Source organism: Heterodontus francisci, chromosome 31 (assembly GCF_036365525.1).
Source record: "Heterodontus francisci isolate sHetFra1 chromosome 31, sHetFra1.hap1, whole genome shotgun sequence".
NCBI classification, from domain to species: domain Eukaryota; kingdom Metazoa; phylum Chordata; class Chondrichthyes; order Heterodontiformes; family Heterodontidae; genus Heterodontus; species Heterodontus francisci.
The window spans coordinates 51,123,263-51,141,749 of record NC_090401.1 but is presented as its reverse complement, the minus strand read 5'-3'; the positions used below and the strand labels follow the sequence as shown (position 1 = coordinate 51,141,749).

Genomic DNA, 18,487 nt, shown 5'->3' with positions numbered 1-18,487 from the left:
GCATCGCTAGTAAGGCCAGCATTTATTGCCCATCCCTAATTGCCCTTGTAAAGATGGTGGTGAGCTGCCTTCTTGAACTGCTGACGTCCTTGTGGTGAAGATGAACCCACAGCACTGATAGGTAAAGAGTTCCAGGATTTTGACCCAGCGAAGATGAAGGAACGGCTGATATTTTTCCAAGTCAGAATGCTGTGTGACTTGGAGGGGATTTTGGAGGTGGTGATATTCATGTGCAGCTGCTGCCCTATTTCTTCTAGGGGTAGAGGGCTTGGAAGGTGCTATCTTAGCAGTCTTGGCAAGTTGCTGCAGTGCATCGTGTAGATGGTACACACTGCAGATACTGTGCACCGGTGGTGAAGGTAGTGAATGTTTACGGTGGGGGAATGGAGTGCCAAACAAGTCCTGGATGCTGTCGAGCATATTGAAATGGAGGGCCCAGTTCCTCTCTTGAACTGATCAAGTCTGCACCATTACAGGAGGTGCCTGACAGCAAAAAGCACAGGAATCCTCCATTCACACAGGTCATAGCTAAAACTAAAAAAAGAAACCCATTAACTCACTTCAGCATGATGAGTTTTCATTCAGTCAGCTGAAGTTGAAAAAAAACTCATAAAACCACTCAACCGTAAAGAATTGCCTATTGAACACCTGCATAAACAAACGCTAGCAAAAAAAGCACTTGAAATGCCTATTGCACAGCTGTATAAACAAACAGACTAGTGTGCTGGAAGCTAGACAAACAGGCAAGCACGGCTAAACACCTGCTTCTGTCAATCAAAGCAGCTAGTCTTTAGAACAGACTGCGTTTTTAAAGGGAAATCAGTACAGAGTCACAGAACCATGTCTTAAAGCAAGTTATAAAGCAAAAGAACAGCAGGAAGATGGATACCAATTTTCCCAGCCTGAACTGGAAAGCCTTGGATATCCTATCTGAGGTGAAACTGTTCTAACAGAGAATGCAATTATGCTTTACAGATCAAGTAATTACAGAACCAAAAAAAAGGCTGTATAAATAATGATAGCGATTGGAAATGAGGGATTGCACAGAATCAATACCTCTGGATTCTCAGAGCAGGACCAGAAAGATCCCACAAAGATTTAAAAAGTGCTGAAAGATCATCTCCGATTGAGAGTAAATTTTGGAATTCACCACCTGGAATTGATGTCCTCCTGGCAACAGCTACAGGTATCAATAGACCAGTTCATCAGTAGATGCCGTAGTAAGGGCAACAAATTCGACTTCTCAGAAACTGAGCTGTCATACTGAATAATGGAGCTGGTGATTGTGCCAACACCCATTAAAGCATTTTAGAAAAACCTCTTGGGGAAATAGAAAGGTCACAGCATTGACGCACTGCTGGAAGATGGTAGAAAATACAAAGCCATTGTAGCTAGACAATAGCACCTACAAGCACTAGGTGCAGCCAACAGTATCGCCACCATAACCAGGTCGAAAAGGGAAAGCAAGCTATGTGGTTAGTGTGGGCTGGTCCTACTCGGGGCAAAGCTGTCCTGCATTTCGTGACCTGTGCAAGGCATGCGATGCAAAAGGACACTGGGCCCACCTATGCAAGAAATCTGGTTCCAAAGATGTGGCCCGAGGTCACGGCAGGACACCGGCAAACAGAAAACAAGGCAATAGCGAAGAAAACGCCAGAGATCTGCGAAAACACAAGCCAATACGTGGGTTCCACAGCGAAGCAGACCTGAGACAAGCCTCAGAGAGAAACAGTTCTCAGACAGAAGATGAACAGGCGTTCCACATTGTGAACCTGACACATCACATTGATGAAGTCCAACAAATGGAAGCTTTCTGCACTATCAACATCACGTGCCCAACGAAAGCTGGCAAACATACACTCAAGGTCATGATTGACACCGTGCTAGTGCAAATATCCTACTGGTCCGAATCCTCAAAGATATGTACCAGAGTCATTGGAATTCTATGATACAACTGACAACTGCCAAATTACCTGCATACAATGGGTCACCCATCCTGTGCAGTGGCACATTAACAATGCAATGCAGCTACGGCAAGTCGGCATGGAAACCACAAACATTCTACCTAGTAGACATGAGTGGACCAGCAGTGGCAGGACTACTAGCGTGTAAGGACCTCAACATCATAACTATCCATGGGAGCATTACCAAGGGGAAATCTCCAAGGACTAGAACCTGCTCGCAGACTCTGAGCAGCATCAAACGGTGCAGTCCGGAAATCCAGCAACAGCACAACGATGCCGCACCTTCACTTCTGCTCTCTAGAGAACCGCCAGCGAGCCAGAATGGACAGGTGTGACCAAGTACTCTTCCCCCAACAAGCCCTCGACCTTGAGCCCCAAGCCTTCAGACACGGAGGATGAGGAGAAGCGAAGGACACGCAATGTCTGGAAGAGGCAGAGGAGTAATGAGTTGAAGCATTGTCTATTGGCTCTTCGAGATGAGGTGCCGGAACTTTCCAAGAATGACAAGGCCCCAAAAGCAGTCATCTTGAGAAAAACAACAGAGTATGTTAGCAGGCTGAAGGCAGAGCAACAGAAACTGAATGCAGAGAGGGAGAAACTTCAGAAAGAACAGCAACAGATGAGACGCAAACTCCCTGAGATGATATATGGACTTTTGAGCCTCTATACTTGTAAAGTTCATAATCTCTATCCATGTGCAAATAATTTCGATATCTAATTTTGTGTGTTTCTCACTTTTAGCATACGAGACTTATCTGTAGAAAGAAGGGGGATGTTGTGTGATTGCCTTTAAGAGTGATATCCCTTTAAAATCTAAGTATGCAAATGACTAAGTGCCAGGACATAGTCATGTGATGACGTGCCAGAGTCACACTGTAACTGTAGCACCAAGAGGCAAGTCCTGTATATAGATAGCTTTGCACTGTATATACTTGTTAGCTGTTAATAAACCTGTTTGAGATCTTCAACAACTGAACTCCATGTATCTCATTTATGTTGCATCAGGCAACATAATAAGCTTCTCATTACAGTGGGTATGTGGAGTTCAGTCACCGATCAGCCATGATCTCATTGAATGGCGGAACAGCCTACTCATATTCCTATGTTCCCCCGGGGAGATGTCTCTGTTAGGATGTAGCGCTGGGTGATTCACAGAGCATGAGGGAGCTGCAGGGATAGGGAATTATTGTGAATATACCAGCCTCCCAGCAGAGGTCGTGCACACAGCTGCTTTTAGCTAAAGAGTTATGCAACTTGAACCTCATAGGTTCTCCCCTGAAAAGAAAGACAACTTGAGCACAATGGGACCTACATATAGGCACATCTCAAGATGTGTGACCCAACTGCAGAGGTGACACAGGAGCGTACACCCCTCATTACATATTTTATTAAGAGGTCGTTGGGGCATATCTGGGGTTTTGACAGTGTTAGCAGCTCAAGGATTTCAATACATTGTAAATAAATCTGTTTCCAAGATTCATAAAATATATTGTGGCTTACCTGCCAATTTTAGAACAAGGTGCTGCATCAGAAGCTATACTAGTGTTCTTATGAAACACACAGGCATTACATCTCCAAAGCAGATGCACAATTGCTCCGACACTAATAATAACAATGATAATCAGAATCCCAGTGATGCAGCACATCTTCTTTCTGAAATAAAAACATGGATTCATGGATTAGCTTCCAATAAATCAATATTAATGATCAGACCCAAAATGTTATGACGATGACAATCATGTAGGAAATAACTTATTATCAAATGGCTTTTAAGTTTGTGTCAGTATTATAAACCAAAAACATCTAAATTTGTAAGAGAGATGATCTCCTAGAAATTACTGGTGGAATTCTGGATGAAGGTTAAAGTCAAGATATTCTTCTGCCCATGAGTATTATTGTTTTAAATGGCCTAGCGCCGCCAATAACATAGTGGACAAAGAAATGTCAAATTAATGTGCTGAATATTTGTCCACTAAAATCACCAAAAGTAATTTCTATACCAGTGTGGGGGCCTGGTAAAAGTTTTAAAGTCAGATGGGGACTATTTTGTTGCTCATCGTTTCAGCAAAATGGTAAAATTGTTCCTGATAAATACTGGACATTGGAAATCTATCTCCAGTTGCTAAATAAATTCTAATCACTAAATTATGGCAAGCTAATAACCTTGCTGCATTAGTGGACTGGTAAACAAAGGGGGTCATTTCAAGGGCACTGAGGCAAAGCTGGCATTTGTCAATCGCTCCCCTGTTACTCACTGAGGACCAGAAAAGTGGGCAAGGTCTGAAAATGGTGTTGATCCCCAACCACAAGTTGCCCATCCCCGCTCAAAGTGAAAATGATCTCCTGTGACTTTCTTCATTATTGTCACTATATCTGAGCAAATAACGTGTCATTCTTCTTAATCTTTTCCTGTCTTTCTACTCTGTGTATGATGACGTTCTGTAATAGCCTCTCAAACCTTATATTTGAGCCTCTCTGGTAAATCTCCAAAACCTTGTCACTGTTGATCATCTCTTATCATTTTAGAGGTCTTGCTCATCTGATCTCCTGTAGTGCTAGATTCAATGTTTTTGGATCGATTTAAATATCTTTGGCAGAGATACACATTCTCAGTGTAGAACGTCAACTAGAAAGGCATTGGGTCATGTAACACTAAAGCATACAACACCAAAAAGTCCCAAATTTGATACTCAATTTATGCTGAGTTAGCTAAACTCCACCATGGGAGTAGCAAGGGTGCCACAATTGGCTTCAGTGTCCTCAGCTAGGGAAGGGGCAATTCACGAAAGGTTTCTGCGCCCAATCGGTACCTAGTGTCCTGTGCCATGTGAATTTCGGGTAGGGACACCATTGGCCTTGGCTGTGCCACTTTCCGTGGCCAAATAGCCTTCTCACAGTCAATATCAGGACTCACACACTGATAGGCCGCTTAGTCAAGGTACCAGAGTGGCGTAGGAGCTCATGAAACTGTAATCTGCAAGAGCCATCTTCTTCAGTAGAGGTAGGGGAAGAACACATCAAGCAGATGGACACTAATGCAGGAAGAGTTACTCAGCCACATATCTCATGTGGGAACAAAGTCAAAGCCAGTCCTTTCTGCTGTAAGCAAAGTGGAGCATGCTGCGATTGAATAAATGGTTTGCATCCACTTTAAACAGCTTTTTAAACTGCTTTTTTCCTCCCTTCCTAAACTGCTCTGCCTCACTTTCCCTTTCTCCCTTTGAGACACTCTTTAAAACTTACATCTTTGATCAAGGTTTTGGTCATTTGCTATTATATCTCCATATGTGACTCGGTGTTAAGTGAAGATCCTGTGAAACACCTTGGGATGTTTTACTACATTAGAGATGCTTTATAAATACAAGGTGTTATTGTTGTTGTTGTCTCAACTTCGTAATGAAAAAGGGCTCTAGCAATGCCTAAAGATGGTCAAGGGACAAGACTTTTGACCCTTATCACATGAGCAGCCTCTTTAGTGTTCACAAGACTGCCTGAGTCCTCCATCTGACCTGATGCATCCTTGATATCTACCAATTTGCTTTGGTCTTTATTGTGGTGCACTTACCCATACTGCTCCGCACTCTTCATCACCAACCCATATAAATAAGTGCCCGGTTCAGCACTAGCATGGTTTCATTTGGTACAATTGCTGAAGACTACTTGGGCTTGAATTTCCCAAACAGCCATCAGGGCAAGTTTGCTAACGAAAAAAAAAGCCTAGATGAAACAAAAAATAGTTAAAGTTTACAGATCTTGAAAATACAGACCCTCATCATGTGGTAGGAATATGGGATTAGTGTAGGATTAGTATAAATGGGTGGTTAATGGTTGGCACAGACTCGGTGGGCCGAAGGGCCTGTTTCAGTGCTGTATCTCTAAATCTAAAAATCTAAACTCCAGCCTGTGTCCCCTGCTTCTGAAGTTTGTGGCAATCCTGAACATATCAATGTTCAATTTATCTGAGGAGCAGGGAGTTCTCCCCACTGTACTGGTCAATATTTATCCTTCAAGGAATATCACTAAAACAACCCAGATAAGCTTCCCATTATCAAATTGCGGCATGTGGACCTTACTGTGGGCAAATTGGCTGCTGCATTTCCTATATTACAATAGCGACGACACTTCCAAAGTACATATTGTCTGTAAAGAGCTTTGGGATGCTCTGAGGCTGCAAACGATGCTATATAAATGCAATTTCTTTCCTTAAAGTTATCTTAAATTAAGTGAGTAGCAAAAACATTTGTTGCAGTAAATAAATAAGAAACTGATGGGCTTCTACCAATGGCCTCAATAGGTGCACGAACTGATTACCGCTACTGAGACTCACCAGGCCAGGAATGTTCCAGAGCCATTCCTGGTCTCTGCCAGTTCGAATGATCTCAGCTGAGTCGACAGCAGAGGATCCAATGCCCCTGTCTGACACTCAGTCTTCAGTCTCACAGCTGAAGAACTATCACTTGCATGTACCCCAACATCCATCAATGGCTTTGGGACAAGAGATAATTATAGAATAGAATGATAAAGCATGGAAGGAGGCCATTCAGCCACTTATCCCTGTGCTGGCTCTTTGAAAGAGTTATCCAATTAATCCCTTTCCACCTGGCCTTTTCCAACAGCCCTGCAATTTCTTCCTCTCCAAGTATTTATCCAATTCCCCTTTGAAAGTTATTATTGAATCTGCTTCCACTGCATTTTCAGACAGTGCATTCCAAATCATAGCAACAAGAGGAAGAGAAAAGTAGATTTACCTGTTTTTCAATTTTCCAGAGTCACTTCTTTCAGGATTGTTAATGTCATCCTGTTTAATCCCAGATTGTAGTGGGATTGTGTTTGAGCCATCCTCACTAAGTGCACCGATTTCAGTCGGATTTTCCCCAACCATTTTTAGGTCCATTTAATAAGTTCCGTGCAGCATAGATTTTTTCTGACCGAGGCCTTCACTTCACATGAACAGTAGCTCCTTTCTCTCGATTGACAACGATCGTTTGTGATTCTTCCCTCAAATCACCATGGCGATCGCTTTGCAACAGTTGCTTTTAAAATAAAGTTGATGTTCCAGTGGGATTGAAATGAAAAGATTTCTGGTTCTGATATTGATGTCAACAGCTTACTTAACTGCAACATTGCCTATTATTGGATTAACATTTAGCCAATTAGAAACAGTATTGTGAACACTGTACAGATAATTGTGGGGGATGGTAAGCAGCAATACATTAACAGAATCATAATCATGCTTCAAAATATGTGAGTGAATGAGTCTGGATCACCCATTATAATATTCTGTTAAAGCATAAATAAAAAGAGCAATGAACTGCAAATGCTGGAAGCTGAAACAGAAACAGAAAATGCTGGAAACACACAGTAGATCCATCAGCAACTATAACAAGAAAAGAAAGAGGTTAATGCTTTGAATGTAGGTTATACACAAAGCGTAAACTTCATTTTTCTCTTCTCAGATATGGCCAGCTGCACAGCCTGACAACAGCAACTACACTTCAAAAGAACTTCATTGGCGACAAAATGATTTGGGATGTCCTGAGGTCATGCAAGGCACTACGTAAATGCAAGTTCTTTCTTTTCTTTCATTGTATTTCTGGCATTTTCCACTTTAGCCCAAATAATAATTGCATGACTATATTAATAACCTGCCCCTAACTTTATTTGTGTTATTTAATGTTTTAATGATCGGATGTCCACCAAAGCTACTAAGTATCATCACCTCATTCCATGACAAGATGAAAGGCACAATTCAGCATAGCGGCACCTCATAAGACCCCTTTCCTATCCTGCGTGGCGTGAAACAGGGCTGTGTTCTCACACCTTCACTGTTTGGGATCAAGTGCGTTCAAGTCTTCAGAAGAAGGAATTTTCCTCCACACAAGATCAGATGGCAGGTTGTTCAACCTTGCCCGTCTAAGAGCGAAGATCAAAGTACGGAAGGTCCTCATCAGGGAACTCCTCTTTGCTGACGATGCTGCAGTAACATCCCACACAGAAGAGTGTCTGCAGAGACTCATCGACAGGATTGCGGCTGCCAGCAACGAATTTGGCCTAACCATCAGCCTCAAGAAAACGAACATCTTGGGACAGGACATCAGAAATGCTCCATCCATCAATATCGGCGACCACGCTCTGGAAGTGGTTCAAGAGTTCACCTACCTAGGCTCAACTATCACCAGTAACCTGTCTCTCGATGCAGAAATCAACAAGCGCATGGGAAAGGCGTCCGCTGCTATGTCCAGACTGGCCAAGAGAGTGTGGGAAAATGGCGCATTGACATGGAACATAAAAGTCCGAGTGTATCAAGCCTGTGTCCTCAGTACCTTGCTCTATGGCAGCGAGGCCTGGACAACGTATGTCAGCCAAGAGCGACGTCTCAATTCATTCCATCTTTGCTGCCTCTGTAGAATCCTTGGCATCAGGTGGCAGGACCGTATCTCCAACGCAGAAGTCCTCGAGGCGGCCAACATCCCCAGCATATACACCCTACTGAGCCAGCGGCACTTGAGATGTCTTGGCCATGTGAGCAGCATGGAAGATGGCAGGATCCCCAAGTACACATTGTACAGCGAGCTTGTCACTGGTATCAGACCCACCGGCCGTCCATGTCTCCGCTTTAAAGACGTCTGCAAACACGACATGAAGTCCTGTGACATTGATCACAAGTCGTGGGAGTCAGTTGCCAATGATCGCCAGAGCTGGCGGACAGCCATAAAGGTGGGGCTAAAGAGTGGCGAATCGAAGAGACTTAGCAGTTGGCAGGAAAAAAGACAGAAGCACAAGGGGAGAGCCAACTGTGTAACAGACCTGACAACCAATTTTATCTGCAGTGCCTGTGGAAGAGTCTGTCACTCTAGAATTGGCTTTTATAGCCATTCCAGGGGCTGCTTCACAAACCACTGACCGCCTCTAGGCGCTTACCCATTGTCTCTCGAGACAAGGAGGCCAAAGAAGAAGGATTTAATATTTTGCCCCTGTAATGTTCATAGAATCAGAGTCATAGAAAGTTTATGACACAGAAAGAGGCCACTTGGCCCATCGTGTCTGTGCCAGCTGAAAAACTTTCCACTCATTCTAATCCCACTTTCCAGCATTTGTTCCGTAGCCCTGCAGAGTACGGCACTTGAGGTGCATATCCAGACTCCTTTCGAATGAGTTGAGGGTTTCTGCCTCAACTCCCCTTTCAGGCAGTGAGTTCCAGACCCGCACCAACCTCTGGGTGAAAAAACTTTTCCTCAACTCCCCTTTAATCTTTCTACCAATCACTTTAAATCTATGTCCCCTTGTCACTGACCTCTCTGCTAAGGTAAATAGACCCTTCACCTCCACTCTATCCAGGCCCCTCAAAATTTTGTACATTTCAATCAGATCTGCCCTCAGCCTTCTCTGTTCCAAGGAGAACAACCCCAGCATATCCAATCTTTCCTCATAGCTGCAATTTTCCAGTCCCGGCAAAATCCTCGTAAATCTCCTCTGTACCCTCTCTAGTGCAATTACATCCTATCTGTATTGGGGTGACCAGAACTGCGTGCAGTACTCAAGTTGTGGCCTAACCAATATGCAATATTAATATTAATAATATGTAAGGATTGCACACCCAAAACACTCCTCTATAGAATTTCAGCACACCAATTAATTTTAGAAACCTTTGCCTTTAGGAAATTTGTGATTTAAATTTCTATAAATTTATGCATTCATCCCATAAATGTTTTAGATGTGTAAATATTAGTGTCAGGCCACTCTTTACCCCCACCTTTATGGCTGCCCGCCAGCTCTGGCGATCATTGGCAACTGACTCCCACGACTTGTGATCAATGTCACAGGACTTCATGTCGCGTTTTCAGACGTCTTTAAAGCGGAGACATGGACGGCCGGTGGGTCTGATACCAGTGACAAGCTCGCTGTACAATGTGTACTTGGGGATCCTGCCATCTTCCATGCGGCTCACATGGCCAAGCCATCTCAAACGCCACTGGCTCAGTAGGGTGTATATGCTGGGGATGTTGGCCTCCTCGAGGACTTCTGCGTTGGAGATACGGTCCTGCCACCTGATGCCAAGGATTCTACAGAGGCAGCAAAGATGGAATGAATTGAGACGTCGCTCTTGGCTGACATATATTGTCCAGGCCTCGCTGCCATAGAGCAAGGTACTGAGGACACAGGCTTGATACACTCGGACTTTTATGTTCCGTGTCAATGCGCCATTTTCCCACACCCTCTTGGCCAGTCTGGACATAGCAGCGGACACCTTTCCCATGCGCTTGTTCATTCCAGTCACTGGATGTTAAAAAGAAAGAACTTGCATTTCTATAGCACCTTTCACAACCTTGGGGCTCCCCCAAAATGCTTTACGACCAATGAATTTCTAATTTTTTGAAGTATAGTCACTGTTGCAATTTAGGAGAATATTAGTGACATTGTGAATATAGTGTGAAGATTCACCATGCTTATCATTTCTAATAATAAGAGTTAGGTTGCTTGCGTACCGTAACCAGATTAAACCTTCCCCTATTGCCAGGGTTTGTTTTCATTTAAGAAGCACATTCAGTGACCAGAAGGATAGTGAACTCCAACAAATAAAACAGGTATCTTCTGTGTCCCTTTACAGGATTGTCAGATTCCAGATTAACTCCAGGAAAAAGAGACAGGAACCAAAGAGATTTCAAGTTACTTTACAGTTAGTCCTTGGAGTTAGGCTGCACAAGTGCAATGTAACTCATTCAGATGATCTATCATTCCCTGCTGATGCAATTCCCATAGGGTGATGTAATTTCTCTATTTGTTGATTTCTGCATTTTAATAGATAAAGGGGAGGGAATGGACCGGGTTGGGGGTTGATTGTCCGATAATATTTTACGCTTATCCTGTCACAGGGGATTAAAATTAAGACCATTGTGTCAATATGGCCAACCTTTCAATGAGTTTCCAAATCGGGTAGTTCCTAGTTATTCCCGAAGATTAACTGCCCAGTAAGGTTAAGGTGCCTAGTTTAAAGGGTGAGATTGGTACAAGGTTCAGCTTTGCAAATTTAAAAACACACTTTGGTAAGTGCACAGCGGGTTAGTCAGCATCCGAAACGCAAATATTGATTAGCATTTCAGGAGACCCTTCATCAGAATTGAGTTCTAACTGATCGTCCACGCCTATCTGGCACTTTGTGCTTTATTTCAGGTTTCCAAACGTTCACAGTTTTCCTTTTTATTTCAGCTTTGTAAATATTCTATGATTATAGCCCTGATTGGCCGTGAAGAGTCCACCATAAAAAAGTAGACAAGAGGATTCCAGAATTCCAATAGTATTCAAAAGCCGAGACTCCTCAGAAAGCACCTGAGGGCTGGTTTTGCAAGGCTCTGCTCCTGGCACAAAGCCTAGATCATTGGCAGTGAGGGTTGCAGAATCTTCCACATAGTGCTAAGTCGCATATCTGTGACCAATCAGGCAAGCCTCTAGTGTATTGTACATTTACAATGTTGTTTAAGCTTTATGACCTTTTCATAGTTCCTTAATCATGTTGCAGCTCTGCACAGACCACAATTGTTATTGTCTCAATATTTTGTAACATCATGATTTTTGGCGTGAGCTCAATGAATGCCTGAAAGAGAAAAAAAGAATCAGAAGAATCAAAACAAACTCTTCAATGTAAAGAGCTCAATAGCAGCAGCCTTAGCATACAGCTGCACAGCCAAACACTTCCTTCCCAGAGATGTTAACAACATTAACTGGATTTATATAGCACTGTTAATGAAGTAAAACTCCTCAAGGTGCTTCACAGATGTGGAGTATAGGAGTAAAGAAATCTTGCTGCAATTATACAGGGCTTTGGTGAGACCACACCTGGAGGACTGTGCACAGTTTTGGTCTCCTTACCTAGGAGAGGATATACTTGTCATACAGGGGATGAAATGAAAGTTCACTAAATTGATCGATAGGATGAGAGGCTTGTCCTATGAGTAGAGATTGCGTAGAATGGGCCTATATATGAGATAAGCCAGTCTGTTTGCAACTTTGGTGTCACATTTGACCTTGAGATGAGCTACAATTGCTACAGGGTTTCTTGCTACAACGGTACAGGGTTTTGGTGAGACCACATCTGGAGTAGTGTGTGCAGTTTTGTTCTCCACATTTAAGAAAGGATATACTTGCATTGGGAGGCGGTACAGCGAAGGTTCACTAAATTGGTACCTGGGATGAGGAGGTTGTCCTATGATGAGAGGCTCAGTAAATTGGGCCTAAATTCCCTGGAGTTTAGAAGAATGAGAGACAATCGCATTGAAACATACAAGATTCTGAAGGGGCTGTATAGGGTAGACACTGAGAGATTGTTTTCCCTGGTCGAGGAATCTAAAACACTGGGAAACATCTCAGGATTATGGGCCAATCATTTCGGACTGAGATGAAGAGAAATTACTTCACTCAAAGGGTTGTGAATATTTGGAATTCTCCACCCCAGAGGGTTGTGGATGCTCCATCATTGAATACATTTAAGGCTGGACAGACAGATTTTTGGTATTTCAGGGAATCAAGAGATATGGCAAGTGGGCGGGAAAGTGGAGTTGAAGCCTAAGATCAGCGATAATCATATGGAATGGTGGAGCAGACTCGATGGGCCATATGGTCTACTCCTGCTCCCATTTCTTGTGTTCTTGAGTTTCCGACATCATATTCGTTCCATCACTAAGACCGCTTATTTCTACCTCCATAACATTGCCCGACTTCACCCCTGTCTTAGCTTATCTGCTGCTGAAACCTCATTCATGCCTTTGTTACCTCAAGACTCGATTATTCCAACGCACTCCGAGTTGGTCTCCCACATTCTACCCTCCGTAAACTTGATGTCATCTAAAACTCTGCTGCTCACGTCTTAACTTTCACCAAGTCCCATTCCCCTATCACCCCGTGCTTGCTGACCTATATTGGCTCCTGGTCAAACGATGGCTTAATTTTAAAATTCTCATCCTTGTTTTCAAATTCCCTCCATAGTCTCGACCTTCCCTATCTCTGTAATCTCCTCCACCCCCACAGCCCTCCGAGCTATCTACGCTCCTCTAATTTTAGGCTCTTGAGCATCCCTGATTTTAATTGCTCCACCATTGGTGGTCGCGCCGTCAGTTGCCTCAGCCCTCAGCACTGGAATATCCTCCCAACACCTCTTCCCCACTCCACCTCGCTTTCCTCCTTTAAGATGTTCTTTAAAACTTCCTCTTTGACCAAGCTTTTCATCAACTGTCCTAATATCTCCTTATGTGGCTCAATGTCATATTTTGTTTTATAATGCTCCTGTGAAGCACCTTGGAACATTTTATTACATTAAAGGTGTTATATAAATGTAAGTTGTTGTATATTTGCCGGATTTTAGAAGATGGGAGGTGGTCTCATTAAACATATAAAATTCTTAGAGGGTTTTTTAAAATTCATTCATTGGATGTGGGCATTGCTGGCTAAACCAGTATTTATTTCCCATCACTAATTGCCCTTGAGAAGGTGGTGGTGAGCTGCCGTCTTGAACCGCTGCAGTCCATTTTGGGTAGGAACACCCAACATTGTTAGGAAGGGAGGTCCAGGGTTTTGACCCAGTGACAGTGAAGGAACAGCGATATATTTCCAAGTCAGAGTGGTGTGGGGCTTTGAGGGGAACTTGCAGGTGGTGGTGTTCCCATGCATCTGCTGCCCTTGTCCTTCCAGGTGGTAGAGGTCACAGGTTTGGAAGGTGCCGTCTAAGAAGTCTTGGTGCATTGCTGCAGTGCATTTTGTAGATGGTACACACTGCTGCCATTGTGCATTGGTGGTGCAGGGAGTGAATGTTTGCAGATGGGGTGCCAATCAAGCGGGCTGGATTGTGTCGAGCTTCTTGGATGTTGTTGGAGCTGCATCCATCCAAGCAAGTGGAAAGTATTACATCACACTCCTGACTTGTGCCTTGTAGATGTGGACAAGCTTTGGGGAATCAGGAGGTGAGTTACGTGCTGCAGGATTCCTAGCCTCTGTTTGAGATATTCATTGCCTGGCACTTGTGTGGCACGAATGTTACTTGCCATTTATCAGCCCAAGCCTGGATATTGTCCAGGTCTTGCTGTATTTCTACCCGGATTGCTACAGTATTTGAGGAGTCGCGAGTGGTGCTGAACATTGTGCCATCATCAGCGAACATCCCCACTTCTGACCTTATGATTGAAGGTAGGTCATTGATGAAGCAGCTGAAGATGGTTGGGCCTAGGACACTACCCTGATGAACTCCTGCAGTGAAATGAGGTGTCAACCTGGTGAAGCTACAACACAGGACTATCTGCATGCCAAACTGCATAAGCAGCATGCGATAGACAGAGCTAAGCGAGCCCATAACCAACGGATCAGATCTAAGCTCTGCAGTCCTGCCACATCCAGCCGTGAATGGTGGTGGACAATTAAACAACTAACTGGAGGAGGTGGCTTCACAAATATCCCCATCTTCAATGATGGGGGTTCCCAGCACATCAGTGCAAAAGATAAGGCTGAAGCATTTGCAACAATCTTCAGCCAGAAGTGCCGAGTTGATGATCCATCTCGGATCCCTCCTGAAGTCCCCAGCATCACAGATGCCAGACTTCAGCCAATTTGATTCACTCCGTGTGATATCAAGAAACAACTGAAGGCACTGGATACTGTAAAAGCTATGGGCCCTGACAATATTCCGGCAATAGTACTGAAGACCTGTGCTCCAGAACTTGCCGAGCCCCGAGCCAAGCTGTTCCAGTACAGCTACAACACTGGCATCTACCCGGCAATGTGGAAAATTGCCCATGTATGTCCTGTACACAAAAAGCAGGACAAGTCCAACCCGGCCAATTACCGCCCCATCAGCCTACTCTCAATCATCAGTAAAGTGATGGAAGGTGTCATCAACAGTGCCATCAAGCGGCACTTGCTTAGCAATAACCTGCTCAGTTTGGGTTCCGCCAGGGCCACTTAGCTTCTGACCTCATTACAGCCTTGGTTCAAACATGGACAAAAGAGCTGAACTCAAGAGGTGAGGTGAGAGTGACTGCCCTTGACATCAAGGCAGCATTTGACCGAGTATGGCATCAAGGAGCCCTAGCAAAACTGAGGTCAATGAGAATCAGGGGGAAAACCCTCCACTGGCTGGAGTCATACCTAGCGCAAAGGAAGATGGTTGTGGTTGTTGGAGGTCAATCATCTCAGCTCCAGGACATCATTGCAGGAATTTCTCAGGGTAGTGTCCTGGGCCCAACCATCTTCAGCTGCTTCATCAATGACCTACCTTCAATTAAAAGGTCAGAAGCTGGGATGTTTGCTGATGATTGCACAATGTTCGGCACCATTCGTGACTCATCAGATACTGAAGCAGTCCGTGTAGAAATGCAGCAAGACCTGGACAATATCCAGGCTTGGGCTGATAAGTGGCAAGTAACATTCGCGCCACACAAGTGCCAGGCAATGACCATCTCCAACAAGAGAGAATCTAACCATCTCCCCTTGACATTCAACGGCATTACTATCGCTGAATCCCCCACTATCAACATTCTAGGGGCTACCATTGACCGGAAACTGAACTGGAGTAGCCATATAAATACCATGGCTACAAGAGCAGGTCAGAGGCTAGGAATCCTGAGGCGAGTCACTCACCTCCTGACACCCCAAAGCCTGTCCACCATCTACAAGGCACAAGTCAGGAGTGTGATGGAATACTCTCCACTTGCCTGGATGGGTGCAGCTCCAACAACACTCAAGAAGCCTGACACCATCCAGGACAAAGCAGCCCGCTTGATTGGCACCCCATCTACAAACTTTCACTCCCTCCACCACTGATGCACAGTGGCAGCAGTGTGTGCCATCTACAAGATGCACTGCAGCAATGCACCAAGGCTCCTTAGACAGCACCTTCCAAACCCGCAACCTCTACCAACTACAAGGACAAGGGCAACAAATACATGGGAACACCACCACCCGCAAGTTCCCCTCCAAGTCACACACCATCCTGACTTGGAACGATATCGCCGTTCCTTCACTGTCGCTGGGTCAAAATCCTGAAACTTCCTTCCTAACAGCACTGTGGGTGTACCTACCCCAAATGGATTGCAGCGGTTCAAGAAGGCAGCTCACCACCACCTTCTCAAGGGCAATTAGGGATGGACAATAAATACTGGCCTGGCCAGTGATGCCCACATCCCATGAACGAATTTTTAAAAACTCCACATGGACTGCAGCGGTTCAAGACGGCAGCTCACTACTACCTTCTCAAGGGCAATTAGTGATGGGCAATAAATGCCTGCCTTGTCAGTGAAGCCCATATCCCATGAATGAACAAAAAAAAAGATTATCAGTTTGAGGAATAAATATTGGCCAGGGCACCAGGGATTATTCTACTGCTCTTCTTCAAAATAGTGCCGAGGGATCATTTACATCCACCCAAGCAAGAAGATGGTGCCTTGGTTTAACATTTGATCCAAAAGGCAGCAGCTCCAAAATGCAGTATTCCCTCAGTACTGTGCTTAAGTGTCAGCCTTAATTTTTGTGCTCAAGTTCTGAACTGGGACTTGAACCCAGAAGTAAGAGTGCTACCACTGATCCACAGCTGACACTAAAAGGTGGTACACTGTGGCAGGGATATGGTGAGTAATATTCAGAAACCTGCTGCACATTATTAGCATGAAAATGTTCAGTACACAAAGCATTAAAAAATACCTCAGGCTTGTTTAAGATCTATTTGACAACTTAATTTTCAAGAAGGAAAACACATCTTTCAGCATCAAGACTTTATTAGCTGTTTGACAAACATCACACTCTTCTGGTGGTTACATGCCACTTTTCGAATTATATACAGCAAGACTGTCCTGATAATTACAGCCGAATGCTACTGAAGCTGCCTGAGCTAATTATGAGCAAGGTTTGTGCCGGTGATATTGTCATGCTGAACTTCAAGTCTTCCATTTCCTACTGATTCTAAGGGGAAACTGAACCACTTTGTTTGTTTGTTGCTGTGGATTCTCCAGTGCTTACGAGCCAAGAACCATTGCCAAACACAATATGAAATAAAAACAGAAAATGCTGGAAATACTCAGCAGGCCAGGCAGCATCTGTGGACAGAGAAACAGAGTTGATGTTTCAACTCATTGACATTTCATCAGAGCTGGCAAAGGTTACGGATCTAACAGGTTTTAAGCAAGCAGACAGCCAGGCAAAGGGGGAGAGGGGAAAGAACAAAAGGGAAGGTCTGGGATAGTGTGGAAACTGGGAGTGATTAAATAACAAAAAGGAGGATGGGATCAAACACAAGAAGGGAAATGGAAAGCAATGAAAGGTGAATAAGGTAAAAGAAAGAAATTCCGTCAGAGAGATGAGCAGAACTTCTTCAAGGTTGGCATTCCTGGAAGAGAAGTGACAGTGACTGAAACACTGAAACAAAAGCAAAATACAAGATGAAACTTTGTAAGAGCTCCATTTTCAGCAAATAAAGTAACGCTGCTGGTAATGTCAGATATTATCAGAACCCCACACTAACATGGCTCAAGACTGCATTGCAATTACAAGAGAGCCATTTTATCTGTCAAGCTCTAATTCTTTTCATTCAAAAGATAATAGCACGGTGGATAAGTAATCAGGAACGCTATTGAAGTGGAGATTTTTAAATGGATTCAAGAGGCATTTCTGGACAGGGAAAGGATCGAAGGATATGCAAGAGGGCTGGTAGGCAGAGGTTGATCAATGAAACAAAGAAATACCTTTTTTGGGCCGAAAGACCTTTTCGGGTCCCTAAGAAATTCCATTTAGGTGCAAGCCTTTTATGTGCCTAGATGTTGAGCGCATAGGAACACGAGCCCTAATTTTAACCTGGGTCCAAGTATGCTGATGTGGGTGGCAATCCACCCAACCCAGGGTTCCTAACTCTGGTTCGATGTAATCCAGGAGATTTAATCACATGACTTACTGCCTCTATCTGCCCCACCCCCACACTCCTTCCATTGGTTCCCAACATGTCCATCCTCAGAGCACACTGCCTTTCAGTGCCAATGATAAAGCAAACAGGCTCTTCATTACCCAATTGGATGATTCTTGATTGCCAACCAGTCTTCTTTTTCCCATCCCCTATATTTTGATATTTAGTAAAGAAAGTGTTCAAAGGAGTTTTTTTAAAAACACACTGATTTTCTTTAATGCCTTCAAGAGGCAGTGTCCTAGATTTATTCTCCGGGACTAACCTGGAGAGTTGGAAACCCTTATCTGCCCCTCCTCCCCTCAGCGTGAGGCCTGACCCATTTTAATGCCTAGGCCTCACTTTAATTTCTCCAAGCTGACTCCTGCCCGAAACTGGCAGAGATGACATGGAAGCCGGTGAGTAGTAATGGATATCATGCTATTGCAGATCACAACCAAGGACCCAAAGGTACAGTGACTGGCAATGGTGATGGGGGGGAGGGTCTGACATGACCACAGTCAGGAGGGATAGGGGTGAGGATAAGTCCAGAGTGGAAAAGGCCCAAAGTTCCTTTGTGGAGGCAGGAAGGGCACTCCCGATCCTCCCTCTCCAC

At 44.2% G+C, this 18,487-nt stretch overlaps 1 protein-coding gene across 1 annotated transcript in view; it reads right to left on the bottom strand.

Annotated features, from left to right (window-relative positions):
- LOC137346999 (glutathione hydrolase 1 proenzyme-like) overlaps positions 1-6,793 on the bottom strand; it is a 48,075-nt gene extending 41,282 nt beyond the window's left edge. Inside the window, exons 1-2 of the mRNA XM_068010984.1 lie at positions 6,713-6,793; positions 3,465-3,617 (exon numbers count right to left, since the gene is read on the bottom strand). Of these exons, the coding sequence (XP_067867085.1) occupies positions 3,465-3,610 (146 nt within the window). The 5' untranslated portion in view covers positions 3,611-3,617; positions 6,713-6,793. The remainder of the gene's footprint in view (positions 1-3,464; positions 3,618-6,712) is intronic.
- Between the last annotated feature and the right edge of the window lie 11,694 nt (positions 6,794-18,487).